The sequence below is a fragment of the Haemaphysalis longicornis genome, unplaced genomic scaffold, assembly GCF_048455015.1.
Source record: "Haemaphysalis longicornis isolate Haplotype H1 unplaced genomic scaffold, Haemaphysalis longicornis Haplotype H1 scaffold_7, whole genome shotgun sequence".
In the NCBI taxonomy this organism is placed as follows: Eukaryota; Metazoa; Arthropoda; class Arachnida; order Ixodida; family Ixodidae; genus Haemaphysalis; species Haemaphysalis longicornis.
Window position 1 is genome coordinate 178,795,847 of NW_027526422.1, and position 20,170 is coordinate 178,816,016.

Sequence of the window (20,170 nt, forward strand, 5' to 3'; positions counted from 1 at the left end):
GAAAAACCGCACTATAAACGGTATTGTGCTTCAGCTAACCGCATCTTAAGCGGTATGCTTATGCATTGAGTTCTATGGGAGGCAAACCGGTGGTCGCAAAAACCCGCGTTATATCCGGTCCCGCACTATAAGCGGTTACATTATAAATGGTCTACACTGTATACATATCATTCCTGGCATATACAAATCATTCCGTGGCATCGCAGTGAAATGCCCATTTCGGCGGTTACGCAGTTTCTTCTCTCACGACAGATGCCGCTGGCTTAACTCTTTCGTGGCCACGAAAAAATGGCCCATTTTGAGTGCTTCCAGAAAAGTTCTTTTCTCTTGAGCTACTGGACACATTTAGCCTTGCTATGCATGAAATTTGAAATTGTAGCTTATAGATTTCTCTTTCAGACACATAACAGCAGTTTTGCGAAAGGTGTAATTATTGACAAGTTATTTGTCAACGAAACAAAAAAAAAAGTGCACAAAATTAGTATATACGAATAACAAATAGGCAATTTTACTGAGCCTAAAAATTATTTTAGGAATTCGACGATGTACGAAATGTTCCTTCATTCCTAAGCTATGATTCAATATATACATCAACGCTGTACACGAAGTTTTGGATTTTTGCGGACCCGCCAACGTACTGGCCCTGATGGCTGTTCGACTCTGCGAAGCCAAGTGAGAGTCAATCGGTCTTTCTAAAATATGCATCGAAGCATGCTTGCGCGTGTTCTCACACAATATCTTTATCACTGCAGTGGTAAAAACTAAGAAAAAATATTTAGCACCCCTGAGAAGCAGCGCGCGTAGCTCCACAGCGCTAATTTTACACGCGCAGCAGGCTATCTTGAAGGTGATAACGCGATACGACGCGGTGCATTTCACGAAATATCCTCGCCGCACGTTGTCCAGACCCTGCGCATGAAAGTAATAGCGCAGTCATCAGATATTAGGCACGTTTTGTGTATAAATACAGCGCAAAGTAAAAACAAACCTTGCCTGGCAGCACTTGTCGAAGTCTGAGGCTGTTGAATGGGAGAGTTTTCATCAGAACTACAGTATGAAGAATCCACATCACTGCTGGAGTCATCACTACTGCTGCTGGGGTAAAAAAAAATCAGCAGCAGCAGTGGTTGAAGTGCCTCAAACTGCTGTCCGACTTTGCAGAGTGCTCAGTGAAACAGGATGCCATTTTCGCCCAACTCGCCGCTACCTTGGGTTCAAATTTCACATGCCACGCCGTCTACCGACGCGAAATGTGAACAAATGGCTACGAAACTGAAAAATGGGTTTCCAGTGAACATGCCAGATGGCGTGAGTTGTTCGAACAGCGCCGTTTTTAGTTTTGCGGGAGGTTTGAAAATCATCGTTCCCCCGTGAACAATGGCCTATGGCGCGGTCGCGAAACAGTTACCGTACTTACCCGATTCTAACGCGCCCCCGATTCTAACGTGCACCCGATTTTCCTGGCAAAAAAAACGAAAGAACTTGCACCTCCGGTTGTAACGCGCACGGAACTTTGTGATCCAGACAAACGAATCCGAGAGAAACGGGTGATTTATTTCCCAAAGTAATCTCACTCCTCGTCGCTCTCCACTGACCACATCTCGTCCTCGGTGCCGTCAAGCGCATTCGCGATGCCACACTTCTGAACAAATGTTCAACCATGGTCGATGGGATCGTGGCCCACCCCTGACACGCCCATCCCACGGGCTTCTCTAGAGGCGCATGCTTCAGCCGACTGCTCGTTTTGAACGCGTGAGAGCCGCTGCTGCCATTGCTATCATCAAGCGCGCAAGTGGAACGATTTGACGATTTCTGAGAATATTGATAGAAAAGCCTAGGCGCCTATTCTTCCTGCGTCCAAAAAATCGTTGCTAAAAGGTTTGGCGCCATCTTGAGATGGCGATGGCGATGGGGCGATGGGTGGGACGAAATTTCCGCTGTTTCGGCAGTTTCGGTTTCGTATCTGCTTGTAGCGCATACGATTTTTCGGGCTATTCTTGTGGAAAAAAACTGCGCATTACAATCGGGTAATTACAGTAATGCACCTTAATTACAGTAATTACGGTGCACCTCGTAGCCTAGGTGTAGCTTCGGCGCGTTCAACCCTACAAGTAATTAATGGAGTCGTCACAGGAAAGCAGATTTGTCACAGCGTCTCGTCAGCACACTTTGAGCTGGTTGAACTGGTTGCTCAACACATGCAGCTGCAGATGTGTTGAGCGAACAATTGATCATGCAGTTTGTGCCTGTTCTTTTCCCGTTTGCAGCTGTCGCATGCCAAGATGTACCTCAGCCGTCTGCTGCCATCAGTGACCGGACCGCTCATAGTGCTGGACGATGACGTCATTGTGCAAGGTAATACCGTGTAACCCCGTTCGTACATTTCTCACCGGACCGGGAAAACAATTTGTAAGAACCAGGAAAACGCAGCAGTGAGGACACCTTCGAAAATCAATGAAAACAGTGCAGCTTTGACTTGCAACCATGTATTTCTACATTTTTGGCTTTTGAACTTTAAAAAAACGGAAGAATGTAGGACCTCCAGTTTTTTGCGATCGCTGGAAAACACCACGCGTGGCAAAAAAGCAATGTTCCTAGTGGTGTCGACTCTTTTCCGTGCTGGCTGCTTGTCTACAGCATTTAGTACGTCAAGCTTTTCCTGAAGAGAAAGCACCTCCCACTTTTGCGACGCCATCAAGGCACGACAAAGTTCACGGTTGCAAGCTCAGCGGTGTTCTCAAAGCTTGAAGTCCGCGATGAGTACGAGAGCGCGTGCTATTCTTGCGGTGGTGCTCTTATGGTAAACATGCTCTTCCGGCATTCCAAAGTGAAACTTCCGTTGTAAGCGCAGTGATGGTGGTGATAACATAGACGAACAAAGGGCCATATGGTGCGGATGAATCGCACCCGCGTGCGGCTTCATGCAGTCAGTTCCGTAGCCAAGCCTTGCCATAGCTCATCAAACGTCGAAATGCCGGTCCGCGCATGTTGCCTGGGTGGCTTTGGAGTGTCAGATTGTGACGAATGATCCGGGAATGTACTCTGAGCCACGACGTAACAGTGAGGGTTTTAAACCTTTGAAGGTCGAATTTTTTCGCCAAATGCGACCCCCCAGGGTTGATTTTTTTTATTGCTGATTTAAATTCCTCCGATGACTGTATTTCGAGAAACAATTATAGTAATTATTTTAGGGTGACCATAGAGTGACAAAAAATTCATTTATGTTGTTACATATATGTGGTTTGTTCATGATTAACACGAGAAAAATTCTAAATAAAAATGAGAGACTAACAAGCCGGCACCTTTTGAGTGAATCAAAATCAGATAGACATCAGTTTCGCGGGCACAAAAAGCAGGAAGCGTCCGGAGGACGATAGCGAAACCAGCCACTGCACGCGCGTGGGCGCGCGCGGCCACGCGCGGCCGGATGCGGGAGCAATAGATTGTGCACCGCTCGTAAAATCCAAAAAAAAGGAGAAAAGAGCCTCATCACTTTCGCAGGCGACCTTGTTCTGTGGCAGGCGCAAGAAGCCAGAGGCGCCCGGACGCCAGGTAGGCAATACCCAGTGCGCCCCCTCATTAGCGGATGTGCAAACGATAGCCAGCGCTCTGCTGAAGTAAATCATAAAAAATAAAAAGAAGAGCCATCGGCTTAAGAAAGAAATTTGACGTATTTCCGAAGTGTGGCAGCACATGCCAAGCAAGAGAAGTTGGCGAGAAAGGCGCGATTTTTAAGGACACAAGCAATGCCGTACATGTACGTCATTGACCATTTTGAAAGTGTTTGCCGATGCCGTACATGTACGGCCGTGACCCTGCGCCGGGACTAGACAAAACCAATGTTTAGACTGCATGACTTTGCGGGAATGAATAAGAAGCCTATTTAAAGGAATACTGGCACAAAGTTTCCGTGTTATGTTTCTTCCACTGCTATGAGCGCCTACCAACTCAGCCATTCAATCTCAGTAGATGGTCTGCAGTCAACACATAGTCGTATCCGTGCATTGTGGGGAAATGGGACCCAGCACCATTAAGCAGAGAATCTTATTTTGATATCCTCGGCGTCTGAGAGCTCGGACTACATGCGGCTTCCCCATTACGAGGACGGAAGAAAAATGAAGTTCAAAATGAAGAACAACCACTCTTCCTGTGAAAGCAAGTGTGGAGCCAAATAAAAGCGAGGCAATTCCCTTCATCATCACTAGCCCATCTACGCCCACTGCAGGGCAAAGGCCTCTCCCATTAATCTCCAATTACCCCGGTCCTGTGCTAACCGCGACCAATTTATCCCCGCAAACTTCTTGATCTCATCTGCTCATCTAACTTTCTGCCGCCCCCTGCAACGCTTGCCTTCTCTAGGGATTCACTCTGTTACCCTTAATGACCAACGATTATCTTGCCTTCGCATTGCATGCCCCGCCCACGTTCATTTCTTCTTCTTAATTTCTACTAATATGTCTTTAACACCAGTTTGCTCCCTCACCCACTCTGCTCTCTTCTTGTCCCTTAATGTTACACCTATCATTTTCCGCTCCATTGCCCACTGAGTCGTTCTCAATTTAAGTTGAATTCCCTTCAGTGTTTTTTAATTAAATGGGAGTCCACAGTCCCATTGGGCATTGGCGGAGAGTTGCCAGATCCCCTGAAGCATCACAGAGGGATTGCACTACTCCTTGTAGCTCTCATCTTCTTTCTTTTGTGGGTGTCTTCGTTTCTTTAAAGCGAAGCCTTGGTGTTCTCACTGATGGCATCTGTGACGTGAAGACGCCCTGCAGGAAACCCAACTTTCTCTAACGATGATGATGAGTGATCGTGGGTGAAGTGAAGGAGAAAAACGCTTCAAGGAGCCATGAAGAGAAAATACAACTTTGTTTAATTTGAAAGAACTAGGATTCAGTATCTCACTCAGCTCCATTACAGCCACAAAAGATGTTTTTTTAGCGAAAAAAAGCGAGAAGTATTTAAAAACTTTCGAATTTTGTGCCACAGTGACGTGTTATGAGCAAGAATGACGTCATACGGGCCAACAATAAAACGTAATTTTCAGTGCATTAACTGCACGTTAACATTCAAGTGATGCGGTGAAATGGAACTAGAGGCCTCATTACAGACGTCCGGTCATGTGTCGTCGCGACAGGTTAGTTAGGCAGCCGCCAATCGCACAAACAAGGTTCCGTGACGTCATAGAAAAGTTGCGGGAAATTGGCTAGGGGGTCACGACTGCTTCACACGTTTTCTTTCATATCGCCGTTATTTGTTCGAAGATTGCGACGATATTGGTATCATTGTTATCGGGACTAAGCAGTCTTTCTAGTAAACCCAACTCGTATTTTGTCTTCATGGCTCCTTTCAGTGGCCAGAATCGAACCTGGGTTCCTCGTGTTATGGAGCCAGTGTCTATCCGATTGCTCCATTTCGACGGGGTCGAAACTCAGTCCAAGCTCAGATTACAGCCAAAGAATCTGTCACGAGAAAGCTCAACCATTGTCGTCGTTCATCTTGCAGGGAGGCTTAGGTTTGGCTCTGACACAATGCATGCGCAGCCCGGTGGCTTCCCTGCAAAACACGCGCCGTCAGTCGGCCCTTAATCTCCCTGAAAGGGCGCAACTTTACACTTTCGGGACCGCTCCATAGGCCATCGATCACATATGAGCGATGGTTTCACGAGCCTGCAGAATACAAATTTTCGCTCGATGGAACACCTAGCGATATCTAGGAGATAGTTTGAAAACTATAGTTTTCTCTTTTGTGAAGTTTCTTTTTTTATCGCCAGGCAGCAACGCATCAGATATTTTATTCTGACGGGCAGTGGTTTTGAATGTAAACCAACATGGCGTCATACTCGCGCGAGGGCGGTAAGAAATCTGCCTCATCTCGTCTCGCATATCTTCGCCTTCTACTGTGGATTTTAACGATAAGAGTGGCAGTGAAGAATCGGAATGCGGCTTTAGAGATCGGATTTCAGCTCGAGTGAGGATTCAGGTGTCGATCAGCCTGGAACATCAAATCGCGCTCAAAGGTGGGTGTTGGTTTCGGTTTCAATTGTCTCTGGAGTAGGTATGTGCGCTTGAAATATGTTCTGGCTGGTTTATATTTGTTCGCTAGGGTGTTAACTACCTATGGTGGTGATCTCCTGCCACCATCTCAGAAAGGGATCAAGTTTTCGCCGAGACGAAATCCCGGCGTGTAGCTGGGTGATGACGTAGCCATGGCCCTAGTGCCAAAGAGATCACGCACAAAACAAACAACCAGTTACACCTAGCCGCATCAAACTTTCGCGATGAAGAAACAAAGCATTGTGTTAGATTTTGTATATCCTGAAATAATTTTATTCTTTTTTAATATTTTTACATTTACGCTTTTTTCTATCTTTTTCTGTAGTTTTTTTACAAAGTTCTCACTTTAAGATTTTTTCATGGTTCTATCGTCAGTGTTGAAGTAAAACTTGGTATTGTATGTCAAAGAACATATAATTAGCTGCATTTTGGTATATGCTAAGGTAGGATGGTGCCTTTGCTTTATGTAATAAAAAATTTGTAGCGAGACCTCACTTTTTCATCACTATTTTGGGCGGTCCCGAAAGAGTTAAGCAAAATTAGATGAGTTGAAATTTTAGATGGCCTCTTGCACGCATAATAACGATGGCCCCTTGCACGCATGGCCTCCGTGTGTGCAAGAGGCCCATCACAGATGCAAGTGGAGCAAAAGTAATGTGGAACACGGCAGCACTGTTGATATGGGCATGCAAAAAAAAAGAAAAAGAATGTTGCGTTGACCCTTGCTGCATTGTTCACTGCCACTTTTAGCAGTCTGCAAAGCTTCAGGGCACATTTATGGTCGAGGACCACTGAGTCGGTGATAGCAGCTACCCGTCAAGATGCAAGGGTGTAATGGCATAAGTCTGGCTTCCACTCTTAATAGGAGGTTGTGTGACTTTTTTTTTTTTTTTTGCTTTCCAACCAACTTTAGTGAAACTTCATGGGCTTGTTCAGTTTTTTTCAGCTGAGTTCAAATATCTAATTTGGTTTTATGTGAGGTAATTAGTATCCAGGTTAATTAAAAATGTACTTTGATTGGTTTTGGGATTAAGAACCAGTTGGGCTTGTTGGTACATAGTTAAAATGGTTAGGAACAAACGGGATAGCGCTCGTCCCGTTTGTTCCTCACTCGTCCGTCGTCGTTTTTGCGCTGCAACCAATTTGGTTTTGGGAGCAACAGGGAAAGAACTAATCAACAAAAAATTACCAGCAAGGCATGAATAGATACCGCAAATTGTAGAGAATGCAATGTGGGAAGCAGCTTTTTTTTTTTTGCAATCACAAACAAGTTTACATCAATTCTAAAATCTAGGCTTGAAGTACACCTGCTAACCAATTAAAAGTAATGCTCATTATATGACTACTGCAACACAAAATGCAAAAATCTGCTTCCGTTATTCGACGCTTTAAACATTCAGCTTCACAGTGCAAAAGAAATGATCTTCCTAGCTGCACTACATGCTGGGATGTACCTCTCGAGAGAAGTTCCTACCACTGTGATACCACTCATAGCGAAAAAGTGGGAAACCATGGAAAAATTGTGATTTTTTTGTTGAAATTGGGCCTCTATGGCTTTTATAAGTACCTGGTACTGTACCAAGTACAAAATTTTTAGAGGAAAATTTGCTAATCAAGAAAAAAAGTGATACCTAAAAAAATGCTTTTTTGGGCAAGTTTTCGGTCTTGAAGGCCCATGTGCCCCCTTAACTTCAAGTTTAGTTTTCTTTTTTTTTAAGAACAAGCAGGTTTCGTGTGTTTGACGCCTTCCTGCGTGTTCCCGCCGTGTGCAGACGACCTCTCCCAGCTGGCCTCCCTGCCCATCCCCGAGGACAGCGTGGGCCTCTTCTCGAGGGACTGCGACAGCTTCTCCCGGAGGTACAACACGGCGGCGGTGAGTGCTGAGGGTACCTGGTGCTGAGAGTACCCCGCTGTCACTTCGTCGTGGAGTGCGATTCACTCTTGGCTGCGAGAGAACGATGTGTGCTGTGTATCTGCTTGCTTTGCTACGGATGATGCAGAAATGCTTCTGCTGCCCCTGCCACATAACTGCCTCCCCTCTCTCCCCCTCCCTCTTCCCTTCCTCTTTCGTGATGAATGCAATGGAAGTGCAGTGTAGACCGTTTAAAATGTAATTGCTTATAGTGCGGGACTGGATATAGCGTGGGTTTTCCTAGCCACCGGTGGCCCGCCTCCAGAACTCAATGCACAAGCGTATGGCATAAAACGCAGTTGCCCAAAGCGCAATACCGTTTTTAGTGCGGTTTTTTGGCGGGTCCTCCGATGTACCGGTGCAGCTGGGGCATCGTTTTAGGGTCACGAGAAAGCGAAAAATGAAAAGGCAGAATCAGCCCTTCCATGCAGTATATATAGAAAAGAAACAAATAGGCACTCATCAGTTTGCGAGATAACCACCCCCCTCCTCGCGCAGTAAGTTGTGTCTGTTATAATGTTGTGCAGGTAAGCAACTACCCTTTTCCCTTTCTAACTTCTGGATGTAGTGAGCCACAATACCGAAGGTTTCACCTGCCTGTACATTGTGCTGATAAGCAACCTCATTGGGATGGGGAACGCGAGCTGGGGTGAAAAGAAAGAAAAGGAAATCCCGCTTGTGTTTTGATCACGTTGTACCGCGACATCCGTTCATAGGCGCTAAAAAACAGACATGCTTCCTCAAAACACAAACACAAAGAAGTTAAAGCCGCGCTCATGGTTTGTAAGACCGTGCAGCAGTGGCTGATGTGGAAAAAAAAAAAGATGAAATAAACACCACGGCTCTGTTTGTAAGAGGTCTTCGTTTGGGTGATAGCAAACAAAGAATGGCTGAAAGAATTGGATTCGTGCGTGTTTTGTTTATAGTGTGGTACCACTTTTAGTGCAGAATTTTGCAGCTCCCATGACATATATTATAAGCGGTCTACACTGTAATAACGTGTAAACATTCCCTGCCGAGTACCGAACATTCACACGTACTTGGTCCCTGGTCATGCGTGAAAATTGCTTCATGCGCGACAAAAGCTTTCCTGAGCTTTCTCTGCAGTTCAGGCCTAGCCCGTATTCTTTAACAGCGCTAAACATTATTTCTACGTTTGCTACGCCACAGTGTACTTCATCTATCAACTTTCACACTCTGCAGGGTGTAAAAGTGAACATTTCCTCTGTGTATTTAGCATGTCTTCTGTGTTATCGCTGAACATGCTGCACTCGCATGTGGTTACCCTGTGGTATTTAGAACTCTGCTTAACTCGAAAGCAAGCATTTTCTCACACATATTTTACCATTTTTTTAGGCCAAACTACTGACCTCTCTGGTTTACTCCAACATTCATACTTGTTGGTAACGCGACAAAGCACAACAAAAGGTCAGAACACAGCTAAACAACAAAACAATGAAGCGTAACAGTGTAGTCGCGGAACAGCAAGAGCAGAAGAGAGCAGAGTACGTTTAGTGCTTTGTTCGCACGCGGCCGGAACCAGCCGGAACAACAAAGAGCAGGAAAGGAGCGCGGAGTATGTTTTAGGCTTTGTTCACACGAAGGTTTATTTTGCGCTCAGCAGGTGGTGCTCCGCAGAATTTTTAAATTGGGAGCCACAGCTACTGTTGAGATTTCTTTTTTTTGGAATGCGTTTCTAGCATTTCTGCGCGTACTGTAGCGTGATATCAAGTTCCTGCAATCGTCTACAGCATCAGCAACTGTAAAGACATATTTCCACTGCATTTTTCATTCAAACTGACAAAAAGGTAAATTGTCGAGAATAAAAGTGGGAGGAGGGTTCATTACACGAGTGGGTTCATTAAGCGAGTAAATACGGTAGTTTTAGCATTTCAAGCAGCTTAGGTAACTATTTCTTGTATATTGCTCGTGCAGTAAGCGTCCCCCAAACTCCCACAATATCTCATGTCTACCGACAGCATTCCTTAGACGGAAAAGCATTCACAGATGTGGGGTAGTGCTGCTGACTGCTATGCTGGTTCACCCAGCGCAACAAAAGGCTTCCTCCACACTAGTTTTACGCTGTGCGACTTTTAAATCATTAGTACCCATATTAACTTCGCGGACTCTTCTCACGCATTCAATTGGCCTTAGATTTTTCTACCAGTGTACCAGTCAGCGAAGTGTAGCATGTGCGCTTGTGTGGCGCAACTTGGACTTAGAGCTTGATACAGTCTACACACTAACAAACTAAGGACACAATCTTCCAGGCACAAGTTGTGCCGTGGCTTATCTTCAACTGAGCGAACGAATTGCGACGGCCCACTGGCCGGCGGCGACCAAGCGCTGAGCTGACTGATTCTGTTGGAGGGTCGGCAAGCCGTGCAGTAGGGCAGTCATCAAGCCAAGCCATCTTGTTTTGATGTTATACGAAATGTCATAGGGAATCGGCAAGGAGGATGCGGAGACGAGGAGAGCATTTTTAATTTGGTTTTTCTACTCAATAAAGTCGCGTAAATGCAGCGAGAGTAGTCGAAACATGGTTAAGGGATTTCGGATTACAATTTGTGCTAGTAATCCCGCAATGTTTGCAAGTCACTTCAGTGTCCCTTTAAACCTCTGCCGAAAAATTGCTGCACGATTGTAGTGGGTCCTGTAGTTATGCTTGATGCTTGATCATATCGCTTAACCCTTTAAGGGTAAATTATTTTCGCTAAAGGCCAGCCCCCTAGCTCGATTTCTTTTTTATTGCTGATTTAAATTCTTTGGACGAATCTATTTCGAGAAAAAAATTGTAGTAATTTCTTTTGGGTGAACATAAAGGGACAAGAAAATCGCTTGTGTTGTTACATACACGCAGTTTATTTATGGGTAACCCAAGAAAACTTCTAAAAAAACCTTATACGACGTATAAAAAAATCATCAGTTTCGTGGGTGCAACAAGCGGGAAGCGCCTGGAGGACGAAACTGAAACTAGCCACTGCGCCCGCGCGTGACCGGATGCACAAGCAATAGCCGGCAGACTGCTGTAGTAAAGCATAAAAAAGAAAAGAAAAGCCATCAGCGCAAGGAAGAAATTTTTTGTATTTCCGCAGTGTGGAAGCACATGCCAAACGAGAGAAACGATCGAAAAAGGTGCACTTTTTAAATGTACAGGCGATGAGTTACATGTACGTCATTGACCATTTTGAAGGTGTTTGCTGCAGGGGACATACACGCAAGTCAGTGGCCCTGAAAGGGTTAATTGATAATGTATGGTTAACACACTCATAGTGATGTTTCAGAGGCTTCCCGCAACACGTCCCTCCTGCACCTGTCACATCACTGTAGCGCAAAAATTGAAGTTTTTCACGATTTCTTAGGTTTTTTTTAACTCTTTCGGGACCGCCGGAAAAAGTGATGAAAAAGGGAGGTCTCGGTACAAATTTTTTATTACATAAAGCAAAGGCACCATCTTGCCTTAGCATACACCAAAATGCAGCTAATTATATGTTCTTTGACATAGAATACCAAGTTTTACTTTAACACTGACGACGGAACCATGAAAAAATCTGAAAGTAAGAACTTTGTAAAAAAACTAAAGAAAAAGATAGAAAAAAGCACAAATATAAAAACATTAAAAAAGAATAAAATTATTTCAGGATATACAAAATCCAACACAATGCTTTGTTTCTTTATCGCGAAAGTTTGATGCGGCTAGGTGTAACTGGTTTTTTGTTTTGTGTGTGATCTCTTTGGCACTAAGGCCTTGGCTATGTCGTCGCCCAGGTACACACCTGGCTCTCGTCTCGGCGAAAACTTGATCCCTTTCTGAGATGGTGGCAGGAGATCACCACCATAGGTAGTTAACACCCTAGCGAACAAATATAAACCAGCCAGAACATATTTCGAGCGCACAAACCTACTCCAGAGCCAATTGAAACTGAAACCAACACCCACCTTTGAGCGCGATTTGATGTTCCAGGCTGATCGACACCCGAAACCTCACTCGAGCTGAAATCCAATCTCTAAAGCCGCATTCCGACTCTTCACTGCCACTCTCATCGTTAAAATCAACAGTAGAAGGCGAAGATATGCGAGACGAGACGAGGCGGATTTCTTATCGCGCTCGCGCGAGTATGACGCCATGTTTGTTTACATTGGAAACCACTGCCCGTCAGAATAAAAAATCTGATGCGTTGCCGCCTGGCGATAAAAAAAGAAACTTCGCAGAACAGAAAACTCCAGTTTTCAAACTATCTCCTAGATGTCGCTAGGTGTTCCATCGAGCTAAAATTTGTATTCTGCAGGCTCGCGAAACCATCGATCATATGTGATCGATGACCTATGGAGCGGTCCCGAAAGAGTTAAGTGCAGAGCACTTTAGGACCGCGCAATGTCCGTGCCGTTGTCTGGCGTTGTCCATGCGCACAGCCATAGAGTTACGCACAGTGTTGTAAGCCATCTAATCGAGAGTGGCAGACGCACTGTAGTGCCATCTGCGCGCCATCTGGGGAGAGCGCCGCAAACTACAGCAGCACAGAGCGAGAATTTAAATCTATTGAAAGCGGCGCGCACATACGCGGCCATCTGAGGAGAGAGCGGCGCAAACTGCAGTAGCAAAGAGCGAGAATTTCAAAGGGTACAAAACACAACGTGCGTCTCTGTTGCTTTGCACCTTCGACATTGTTCACAACGTGGAGATGTGGGATGTTTTGGTTAAAGAAACGTCGTCTTTCGTGTCTGGAATGAGGCTGAGTGAGCTGCCAAAAGCTAGTCGTTTCAGATTAGACGAAGTCGCGTTTGTCTTTATGGCCCTTTTAAATGATGCCATGGTGCCCCGTTCCCTTTTGTCCACCCTCCTCCCCCCCTCTGCAGAGCCGCTACCACCAGCTGCTGGACCTAAGCCGGCCGTCCCTGCGCGACCTCGGGCTGGAGCCCAATGAGTGCGCCCTCAACTTGGGCGTCTTCGTGGTGCGGCTGGCCGACTGGGTGCGGCACAACGTCACCGACGTCGCCGAGGGATGGATGCGCCACAACCTCAGGTGGGGGGCCAAGCACGCCAGAAAACGGGGCAAAACTGAAAATTGCAGTGGTGGTAGTAATCGTTTTTGTTCTCTCTCTCTCTCTCTCTCTCTCTCTCTCTCTCTCTCTCTCTCTCTCTCTCTCTCTCTCTCTCTTTTTTTTTTTAACGAAGTGTCTAGCATGTCATCTCATGCCACTCTTTAGCTGAGTGCTGCAGCCGTGGCTCGAGTGCCGTCCAATGACATTGAATTCTTAAAGAGACAAACAACCAATTTTTGTACGGTATACGCCCTGTATCCCAAATGGAAAAGCATTACTTGAAAATTGTTGAACCGAAACAGTTTCCCTGATAGGACCCCGGGGAATTTGAAAGTGGAATTTACACGTCTTCCAGCCTTATGTATGCTGCAAAAAAGAATGCTGGGAATGATGACAGTAAGCTGCGTGGACGCATACCTTTAACTGTACTTGAGATGAAAAGAGGTACAGTGTAGACCATTTATTATGTAACTGCGTATAGTGTGGGTTTTCCTGGCCACTGGTAGGTCTCCCATAGAACTCAATGCATAAGCGTGCTGCTTATAATGCACTTTCCCGAAGCACACTACCGTTTATAACGTGTTTTTTTGTTTGTTTGTTTGTTTGTTTTTTGTGCATCTGTTGATCAATCGGCCCAGCTGGGGTCACAAAGGGGGAAAAAAAGAAAAGAAAGGAAAAGATGGATTCAGCCAATTCGACACTAACTTCGACACAGAAAACAAAAAATAGGTTACCTTAACTTCGTGTGTTCCGTTTACATTGCACAGGGGTGAGACAGCTGCGCATATTGCGCCTTTCTGATACAATTCCATTTTCCTGCGCCAAGCTGCTCCAAAAGCACGAAAATGGCGAAAATTGCGCCAAACTGCTCCGAAGAGCCTCAACGCCACGGATTTTGATGCTCATGTCAGTTTCGGCATGGACGAAAGCCTCCCGCATCCCGGTCACCGCTTTTATCATCGGTCAATCGCTAACACAGAAATGGCACAAATAGAAAGATTGCAACGAAGCAAGCGATAGCTTCTAAAACTCTATTCGCTTTCCGTTCGGGTTCGCTGAAACGGCCTTTTCGATTAGGCATCGCTGTGGCAACAAACATGGCCGCCGCCTGATCTGGCTGCTACCAACGCGCTCAGTGCGTGTCGCCGATATTTCCCCTGGTTTATTTGACGCTATCAGCTGGGTTACAGTCTATTCAATCTGTCTGTTGTGGCTCTGAACAGTGACGTTAACGCGGGGATATGGTTTGAGATTGGTGCCAGATTACGGGAAGTTGGGCGGCTCGAAAAAAAGTTCAATGAAATGTGGGGCCTACGACTTCGGCGTGGTTTGTCCTTGAGTGCGAAACGCGGTGCGCACGTCTATAATCGGGTTCGTGAAGTGAATTGTTTGGCTTGTTGTGCTGTTGTGAAATGCCGATGTGTTGCTGTGCTTCGAAGCGCGATCGCGAGCCTCGGGGATGGAACGGTCGACACGAAAGTTGCGGGCTGTGCTGCGGCGCCGCGACCTGTTCAGGCAGCGCCCAATAGCTGCAGGACTACACGGTTGCCATAGAACGCCACTATAACACTTGATGTATGCAAAGTGAAATTTAAAGCCAAAATCTAGGCGGCTAAACATTAACGCTACTCAAATGACCATAGGGTGAACCTGCGCCCCGGGGGCTGAAACGGGTAGGCTGGTTGGGCTATGCGACCGTTAGCTCGAAGCTGCTCAACTGTTGCCGTGACTACAGTCGTTCGTACTAGGCAACCTGGGATTACACAAATAATACTTTTAGCATTAAAACAGCAAAAAACGCCACAATTGCGGAGCCCTTATAATTTGATAAGAGTTTTAGCCGTCGTTTCGTCGTGTACGTAGTTACCGTGCTCACCGGGACTCGTCTGGGCACTTGGGCATTCGTAGCCGTAGGATGATTAGTTCTGCGGACCTGCCTTCGCCTTGTCCGCGCCTCTTCGCCCTTCCGCGCGCGCAGGTGCAGACCGGTCCGGTCATACCGGTAACAGACTGCTAAAACTCTCTAATGTTAACGGCAGTTTTGTTGTCAGTGTTGCGTGCAGGCGCAACACAATATCACCAGTTAGTAAAAAGGTAGTGCAGTTACAGTCGGACACGGATATATTGAACACTTATATCGAATTATTCTCTATATCAAACTGTCTGAACATCCCCTTGAAAATCCCTTGCAAAAGTATAGCGCTGTGTTATACGCGTGTATCGAACTCTCGGTCACGGGCACATTCGGTATATCGAACGCTGCGCCCCAAGTGCCCCTGCAAGTGCGCTTCTCCTTAAGGGGTGGATGTGATGATGATGGCAACTTCTCCTGCCGCGCTCGGTTTCTGGTATTTTTTCTGCATGCTTGAGCGTTTTTCAGTGGTTGATCGCGCAGGGGGACCCATGTACCGGGTTACGTATTTTTGTCCACGGCCCATGTTTCGGAGCCATGGTCACAGAAAAACGGAAGACTTTGGATTTAAAACAGCCTTGTGAACTTATGATGCACAAGAAGCAAGCGAATCTTACAGATTATTTTTATGTTGAAGTGTCGTTATCGTAGCGGTGTGGCTTTGAATTTACCGTGCTGTGAGGAACAAATTGGTGAGGTACCCCTTGTAGTGACGTTCAAAAGCTCTGTCATGTGCGGAGTTTTCAGATACGCTTCAGGTAGGCATACTTCATATTTCGAATTATCGATATGTCGAACTATTTCGTGATCCCCTTGGAGTTAGATATATCCGTGTTCGACTGTAGTACTTTGTGATACTCTTAAAACTCTTTCAGGTAAGGCTGTTTGAGTGTTCTGTGTATTCAAAACTGATTGAAATGTGCACTTGACCCTGCAAATTACTCAAATAATGATTTTTTTAAGCTCACAAGACGATGTATTAAATGTCCCTAACTGCTCCAAATCAAGATTCTTCTGCTCCAAAATCGAAATTTTGCTGCTCCGAAAACTGCTCCCAAATCTGTTCGGGCTGTCTCACCCCTGATTGCATGATAACCACAATTGCCCTTGCTGTCGGCACACCTCTGAAAATAGCGAGCCCTCCTCCTTTTTCTGGGCGAGGTAGGTTGTTGCGATTAAAACCTTGTGCAGATAAGCAACCACACTTTTCCCTTTCAAACATCAGGAGATAGCGAGCCAAGCCGCAATGCCGGAGTATTCCACTGCCTGTACCTTGTGCCGATAAGCAACCACGTTCAGTATCGTGAATGCATGGTGTTGATGAAAAACAAAACGAAAAAAATCCGGCTTGTGTTGCTATTGCATTGTCTTACCCGCATAAGCTGGGCTTCTGCTCTCTCTGCCACACCTATTCTTCTAGACGCTAAGAAAGCAGATCCCTCAAAACATAAACACACAGCCTAAGTTAAAGCCGCGCGCGGGGCAGCGTCTGATGCAGCGAAAAAAAAAAAGAAGAAAGAAAGGATGAAATCAAGCGGCGTTCCTTTGAGTGATGATAGACAAAGAATGACTGAAAGGTAGCTTGCGTTATGGTTGGATTTCTGCATGTTTTGTTGACAGTGCAGGGCCGCTTATAGTGTAGGTTTTCACGGCTCCCACGACAAAAGTTACAAGTTGTCTCGAGTGTATTTAAGATTGCCCCCAGCGGAAACAGCAGTAAAATGCTGCCTTTCCTATTCCTTTATGTGGTTTTTGAACCACGCAGTGAAACCAACGGTGTTGTTAGTATTTATACGTACGGTAGTGTCACGTATAAGCTCTACACGGTGTCGCCTTTCGCATTTCAGAAAGTTCAGGTGTCACATTAAGCCTATTTCTGCCGATTTACTTGTGCATTCGCAATACGCTGGCTTTCGTACGTGCTAGAGGACACGCACTCCGCAAAAATCTGTTGTTTGTCCCTTTGATGTCTCTTGCGCAGCTTGACCATTTTGTGGAAAAGCCAATTCAAAGGAATATGTCGAGCAGTAAAACTTGAGAAAGTTCGCATGTTGCGCGGCAGAGCCTCTGAACAGCTGGTTCCTTCCTTGCAACAGCCAATACAGGTCTGGATCGTGGTATACATTCCCTGAGTTGTGCAACACCATTGTCTTTGAGCAGAAAATTCAATTATCACGACAAAGTTTCTTGTATAATAGAACCTCGTTACAAAAGACACTGTTACAACAGAAGCTTCGTCATCATGTTAGCAACATTGCATACAAGAGACATGGTTACAAGAGGGACTCTGTTACTAAGGGCAACTTTTTGGGGTCACTAAAGTAAATTCTTCATTATTTAGAAGAGACGCCATGAAAGGGGGGCTGCCTTATGAAGGACTTTGCGGGAAATTTCCGTGAAAATGAAGCTTGGGCCTGCATCCAAGAGACCGCGGAGGTTCCAGAGATGCTTGAGGAGTTTGTGTCTGCAGTAGTGGACCTTGTGTGTTCGAGGTGCCTCGCTCAAGTAAATGGTGCCCGAGAGGATGTACCACAGGAGTGGCAGGACGAGGGAACGCTTGCAAAGTGAAATGCTTTACCTGCAAAAGCTGGGAGGGAAGCTAGTACAATTTGCAGTCCCTGAAACTACGATGAATGATTTTCTTAAAAGCCATAGTGAGAATTTTAATGTCGACCTGTCTGAATACACTTTGATACTGATTTTTAACAAAGTGTTTATGTTCGACTATACACAGTATTTAGAATTTTTGCTTACAAGAGACCTTGGTTACAAGAGACATGTTTCCCGGGTCTCTTGAGTGGCTCTTGTAACGAAGTTTTACTGTAGTGGGTTTGTGCATGTGCGAGCAGCCCCTGTGATTGTGTATGATTCTATAGAAGTTGCGCAACATACTTTGTTTGCAAATGATAGCTACCACACGAGTTCAAAATGTCGCATGGTCAACCTCACTCTCACCCGAGTCAGGTTGAGGTGGAGACGAGGTTTATGTGAGGCTTTCGGTGTTTAGTTGATGGGAGTTTTGCTAGATGTAGATTGATGTCGAAGCAAAGTTATGTTCACGTTTGAGGATAGATTGAAGTGCTTATTTCACCAAGGGCTCGTCCTTAAAATGGGGTGCAAGTGCGAGAATGAGACTGAGCACATGAAGGATGGTCTGAAACTTCTGGCAAACTTTGATGCTGCCTTAGCACTCTGGGCACAGCATCTCCCTTCTTCTGCGCTCCGCTATGTTTGGCCAAAAGACCGTGCATGTTCTTTCGTTCGTGTTCTTTTTTTTTTTTTTTTTTGTGAAGTGGGGGAGGGGGGGTGAACAGCAGTTGCAGTGGCCCCTTTACACGTACCACCACAAGCCGGCATGCGGAGTGGAATGCATTGAGCAATTACGCAACCACGAACCGGTGTAGTTAAGTTTAGTTAAACCGGTTTTTTAGTTAAACCGGTGTAGTTAAACCGGTTTTTTTAAGTGAAGAATGTGCCTGAGATGACTGCGGTCAGTTGCGAGGACCCTGTAACCACGTGTGCTCAAACTATCTCCTCTCGGTTGCTGAATTTTCAGGGAGAAGATCTTCAAACAAGAGGGCCCTCTGGGTCCCCTGCTTCTGGCTCTCCACAACAAAACCAGCCCCCTGGACCCCCGGTGGCATGTTCGGAACCTTGGTGGGTGGCAGGCTCTTCCACTTTTAATGCACTTGCACATCACACATCACCGTCTCAACTGCTTTTTAAAACATAAACTTATCAAAGTACCTTACATAAAAGTACAGTTGAACACGGATATATAGAACCTGGGTAAATCGATATAGTATTGTCTGTATCAAACTCATTAATTATGCCCTTGCAAATTCCATGTAAATGTATAGAAATTCGTACGTTTAGTATATCGAACTGTATTTTTCCCGCCATGAGACATTGAGAATGCCGCGCGAGCGTCTGGAAGGTGGGCTTCAGCGAACAAGACTTGCTACACCCACAAGCTCTGTGGTCGCTTGGGGGAGAGGCACTGTGTCTCCACCAAAACACTTGTAAAATTTGTGAGTGCGAGGGAGGGAGGCTATGGCGGCACACTACAAAGTGGCTCAGTGATTGGCTCAGAAAAGGTGAAAAAGCAGAGATGAAGGCACCAGCAAAGCTCTTTAGCAAATCGTAATTTTTCATGTACGCAGTTACAAATACCAAGAAAATTGATGAGCGCGCGCACGTTAGCGCGGCCCTCGCAGCGTCCACTCGGCAGTTAACAAAACGAAGAAAATGCCTAGCGCTCGTGTGTGTGTGCCTCGCGCCGACCGCCCAGTGTCCCCGGAGCACATTTGTTGAGCCAAGCATACCGATATTGGGGGATTGGCTAAGATTGGCCAGAAAAAAAAAAAAAAAAAACTGCGTTTGCCCTAATCATGGCAACACTTGCCCGGGACGAAAAAAACACGTCGTAGTGCACGCCTCTCTATAGTGAAGTCCAATGATATCACTTCCTAAAAAATGAAGGAAGCTCACTTTTATAGCAACAATGTTGGAGTAAAGGTCGTTGTGGCAGCGAAGAAGACGCAAACTGGCTGCAATGTTGGACTTAAACTGTCGTGATGGTCGTGAAGGTTGCGTAGTACAGCTTCCCTATATTCAAGTCTTGCGCATTAGTGGAAGCTTCCTTCATTGTTTTATCGTTGTTGCTCTTTTGTGGGTTTTGCTGAGCCAGCCACAGTCCACGCTCTTTGTACATCGCTGACTCCCTCAGAGCTGGACATCGTGAGCGCTTTGCTGGCGGATTCCATTCAGTGAGCCTTAGAACCTTCGCATAATTTGTCGCATGGTTTTGCCGACAAAAAAACCTTGATTGCAATTCAGAATCAAGCAAAAACCATGTCAAAGTTTACGATTTTAATATAATTTGATATCATTTTAATGCCAAAGACTGCCGCTAAATTTGATTGTTGCATTACTGTCCAAAAGCAGAACTCGACGCGACAGCAGTAGCGCCTCACAGCACAGCGAGCGATTGTTCGAGCTTTCAAATGCCATCGAAGTCGTAGTAGAGCACGCCTGATTCTGAATGGCATTTGAAGCCCCTCCTTTGAGTCAAATGATTTTGATTGATTGTAGGGTTTTAACGCGCCGACGCAACGCAGGCGATGAGGCGCGCCGTAGTGGAGGGCTCCGGATTAATTTAGACCACCTGGAGATCTTTAACGTGCGCCAAAATCTCGTACACACGGGCGTTTTTGCTTTTCGCCTCCATCAGAAAAGCGGCCGCCG

At 45.8% G+C, this 20,170-nt stretch overlaps 1 protein-coding gene across 1 annotated transcript in view; it reads left to right on the plus strand.

Moving 5' to 3' along the window:
- LOC144147287 (glycosyltransferase 8 domain-containing protein 1-like) overlaps positions 1 to 20,170 on the plus strand; it is a 43,568-nt gene that overhangs the window by 13,666 nt on the left and 9,732 nt on the right. The window contains exons 4-7 of the mRNA XM_077679384.1: positions 2,268 to 2,355; positions 7,829 to 7,929; positions 12,826 to 12,992; positions 18,480 to 18,580. Of these exons, the coding sequence (XP_077535510.1) occupies positions 2,268 to 2,355; positions 7,829 to 7,929; positions 12,826 to 12,992; positions 18,480 to 18,580 (457 nt within the window). The remainder of the gene's footprint in view (positions 1 to 2,267; positions 2,356 to 7,828; positions 7,930 to 12,825; positions 12,993 to 18,479; positions 18,581 to 20,170) is intronic.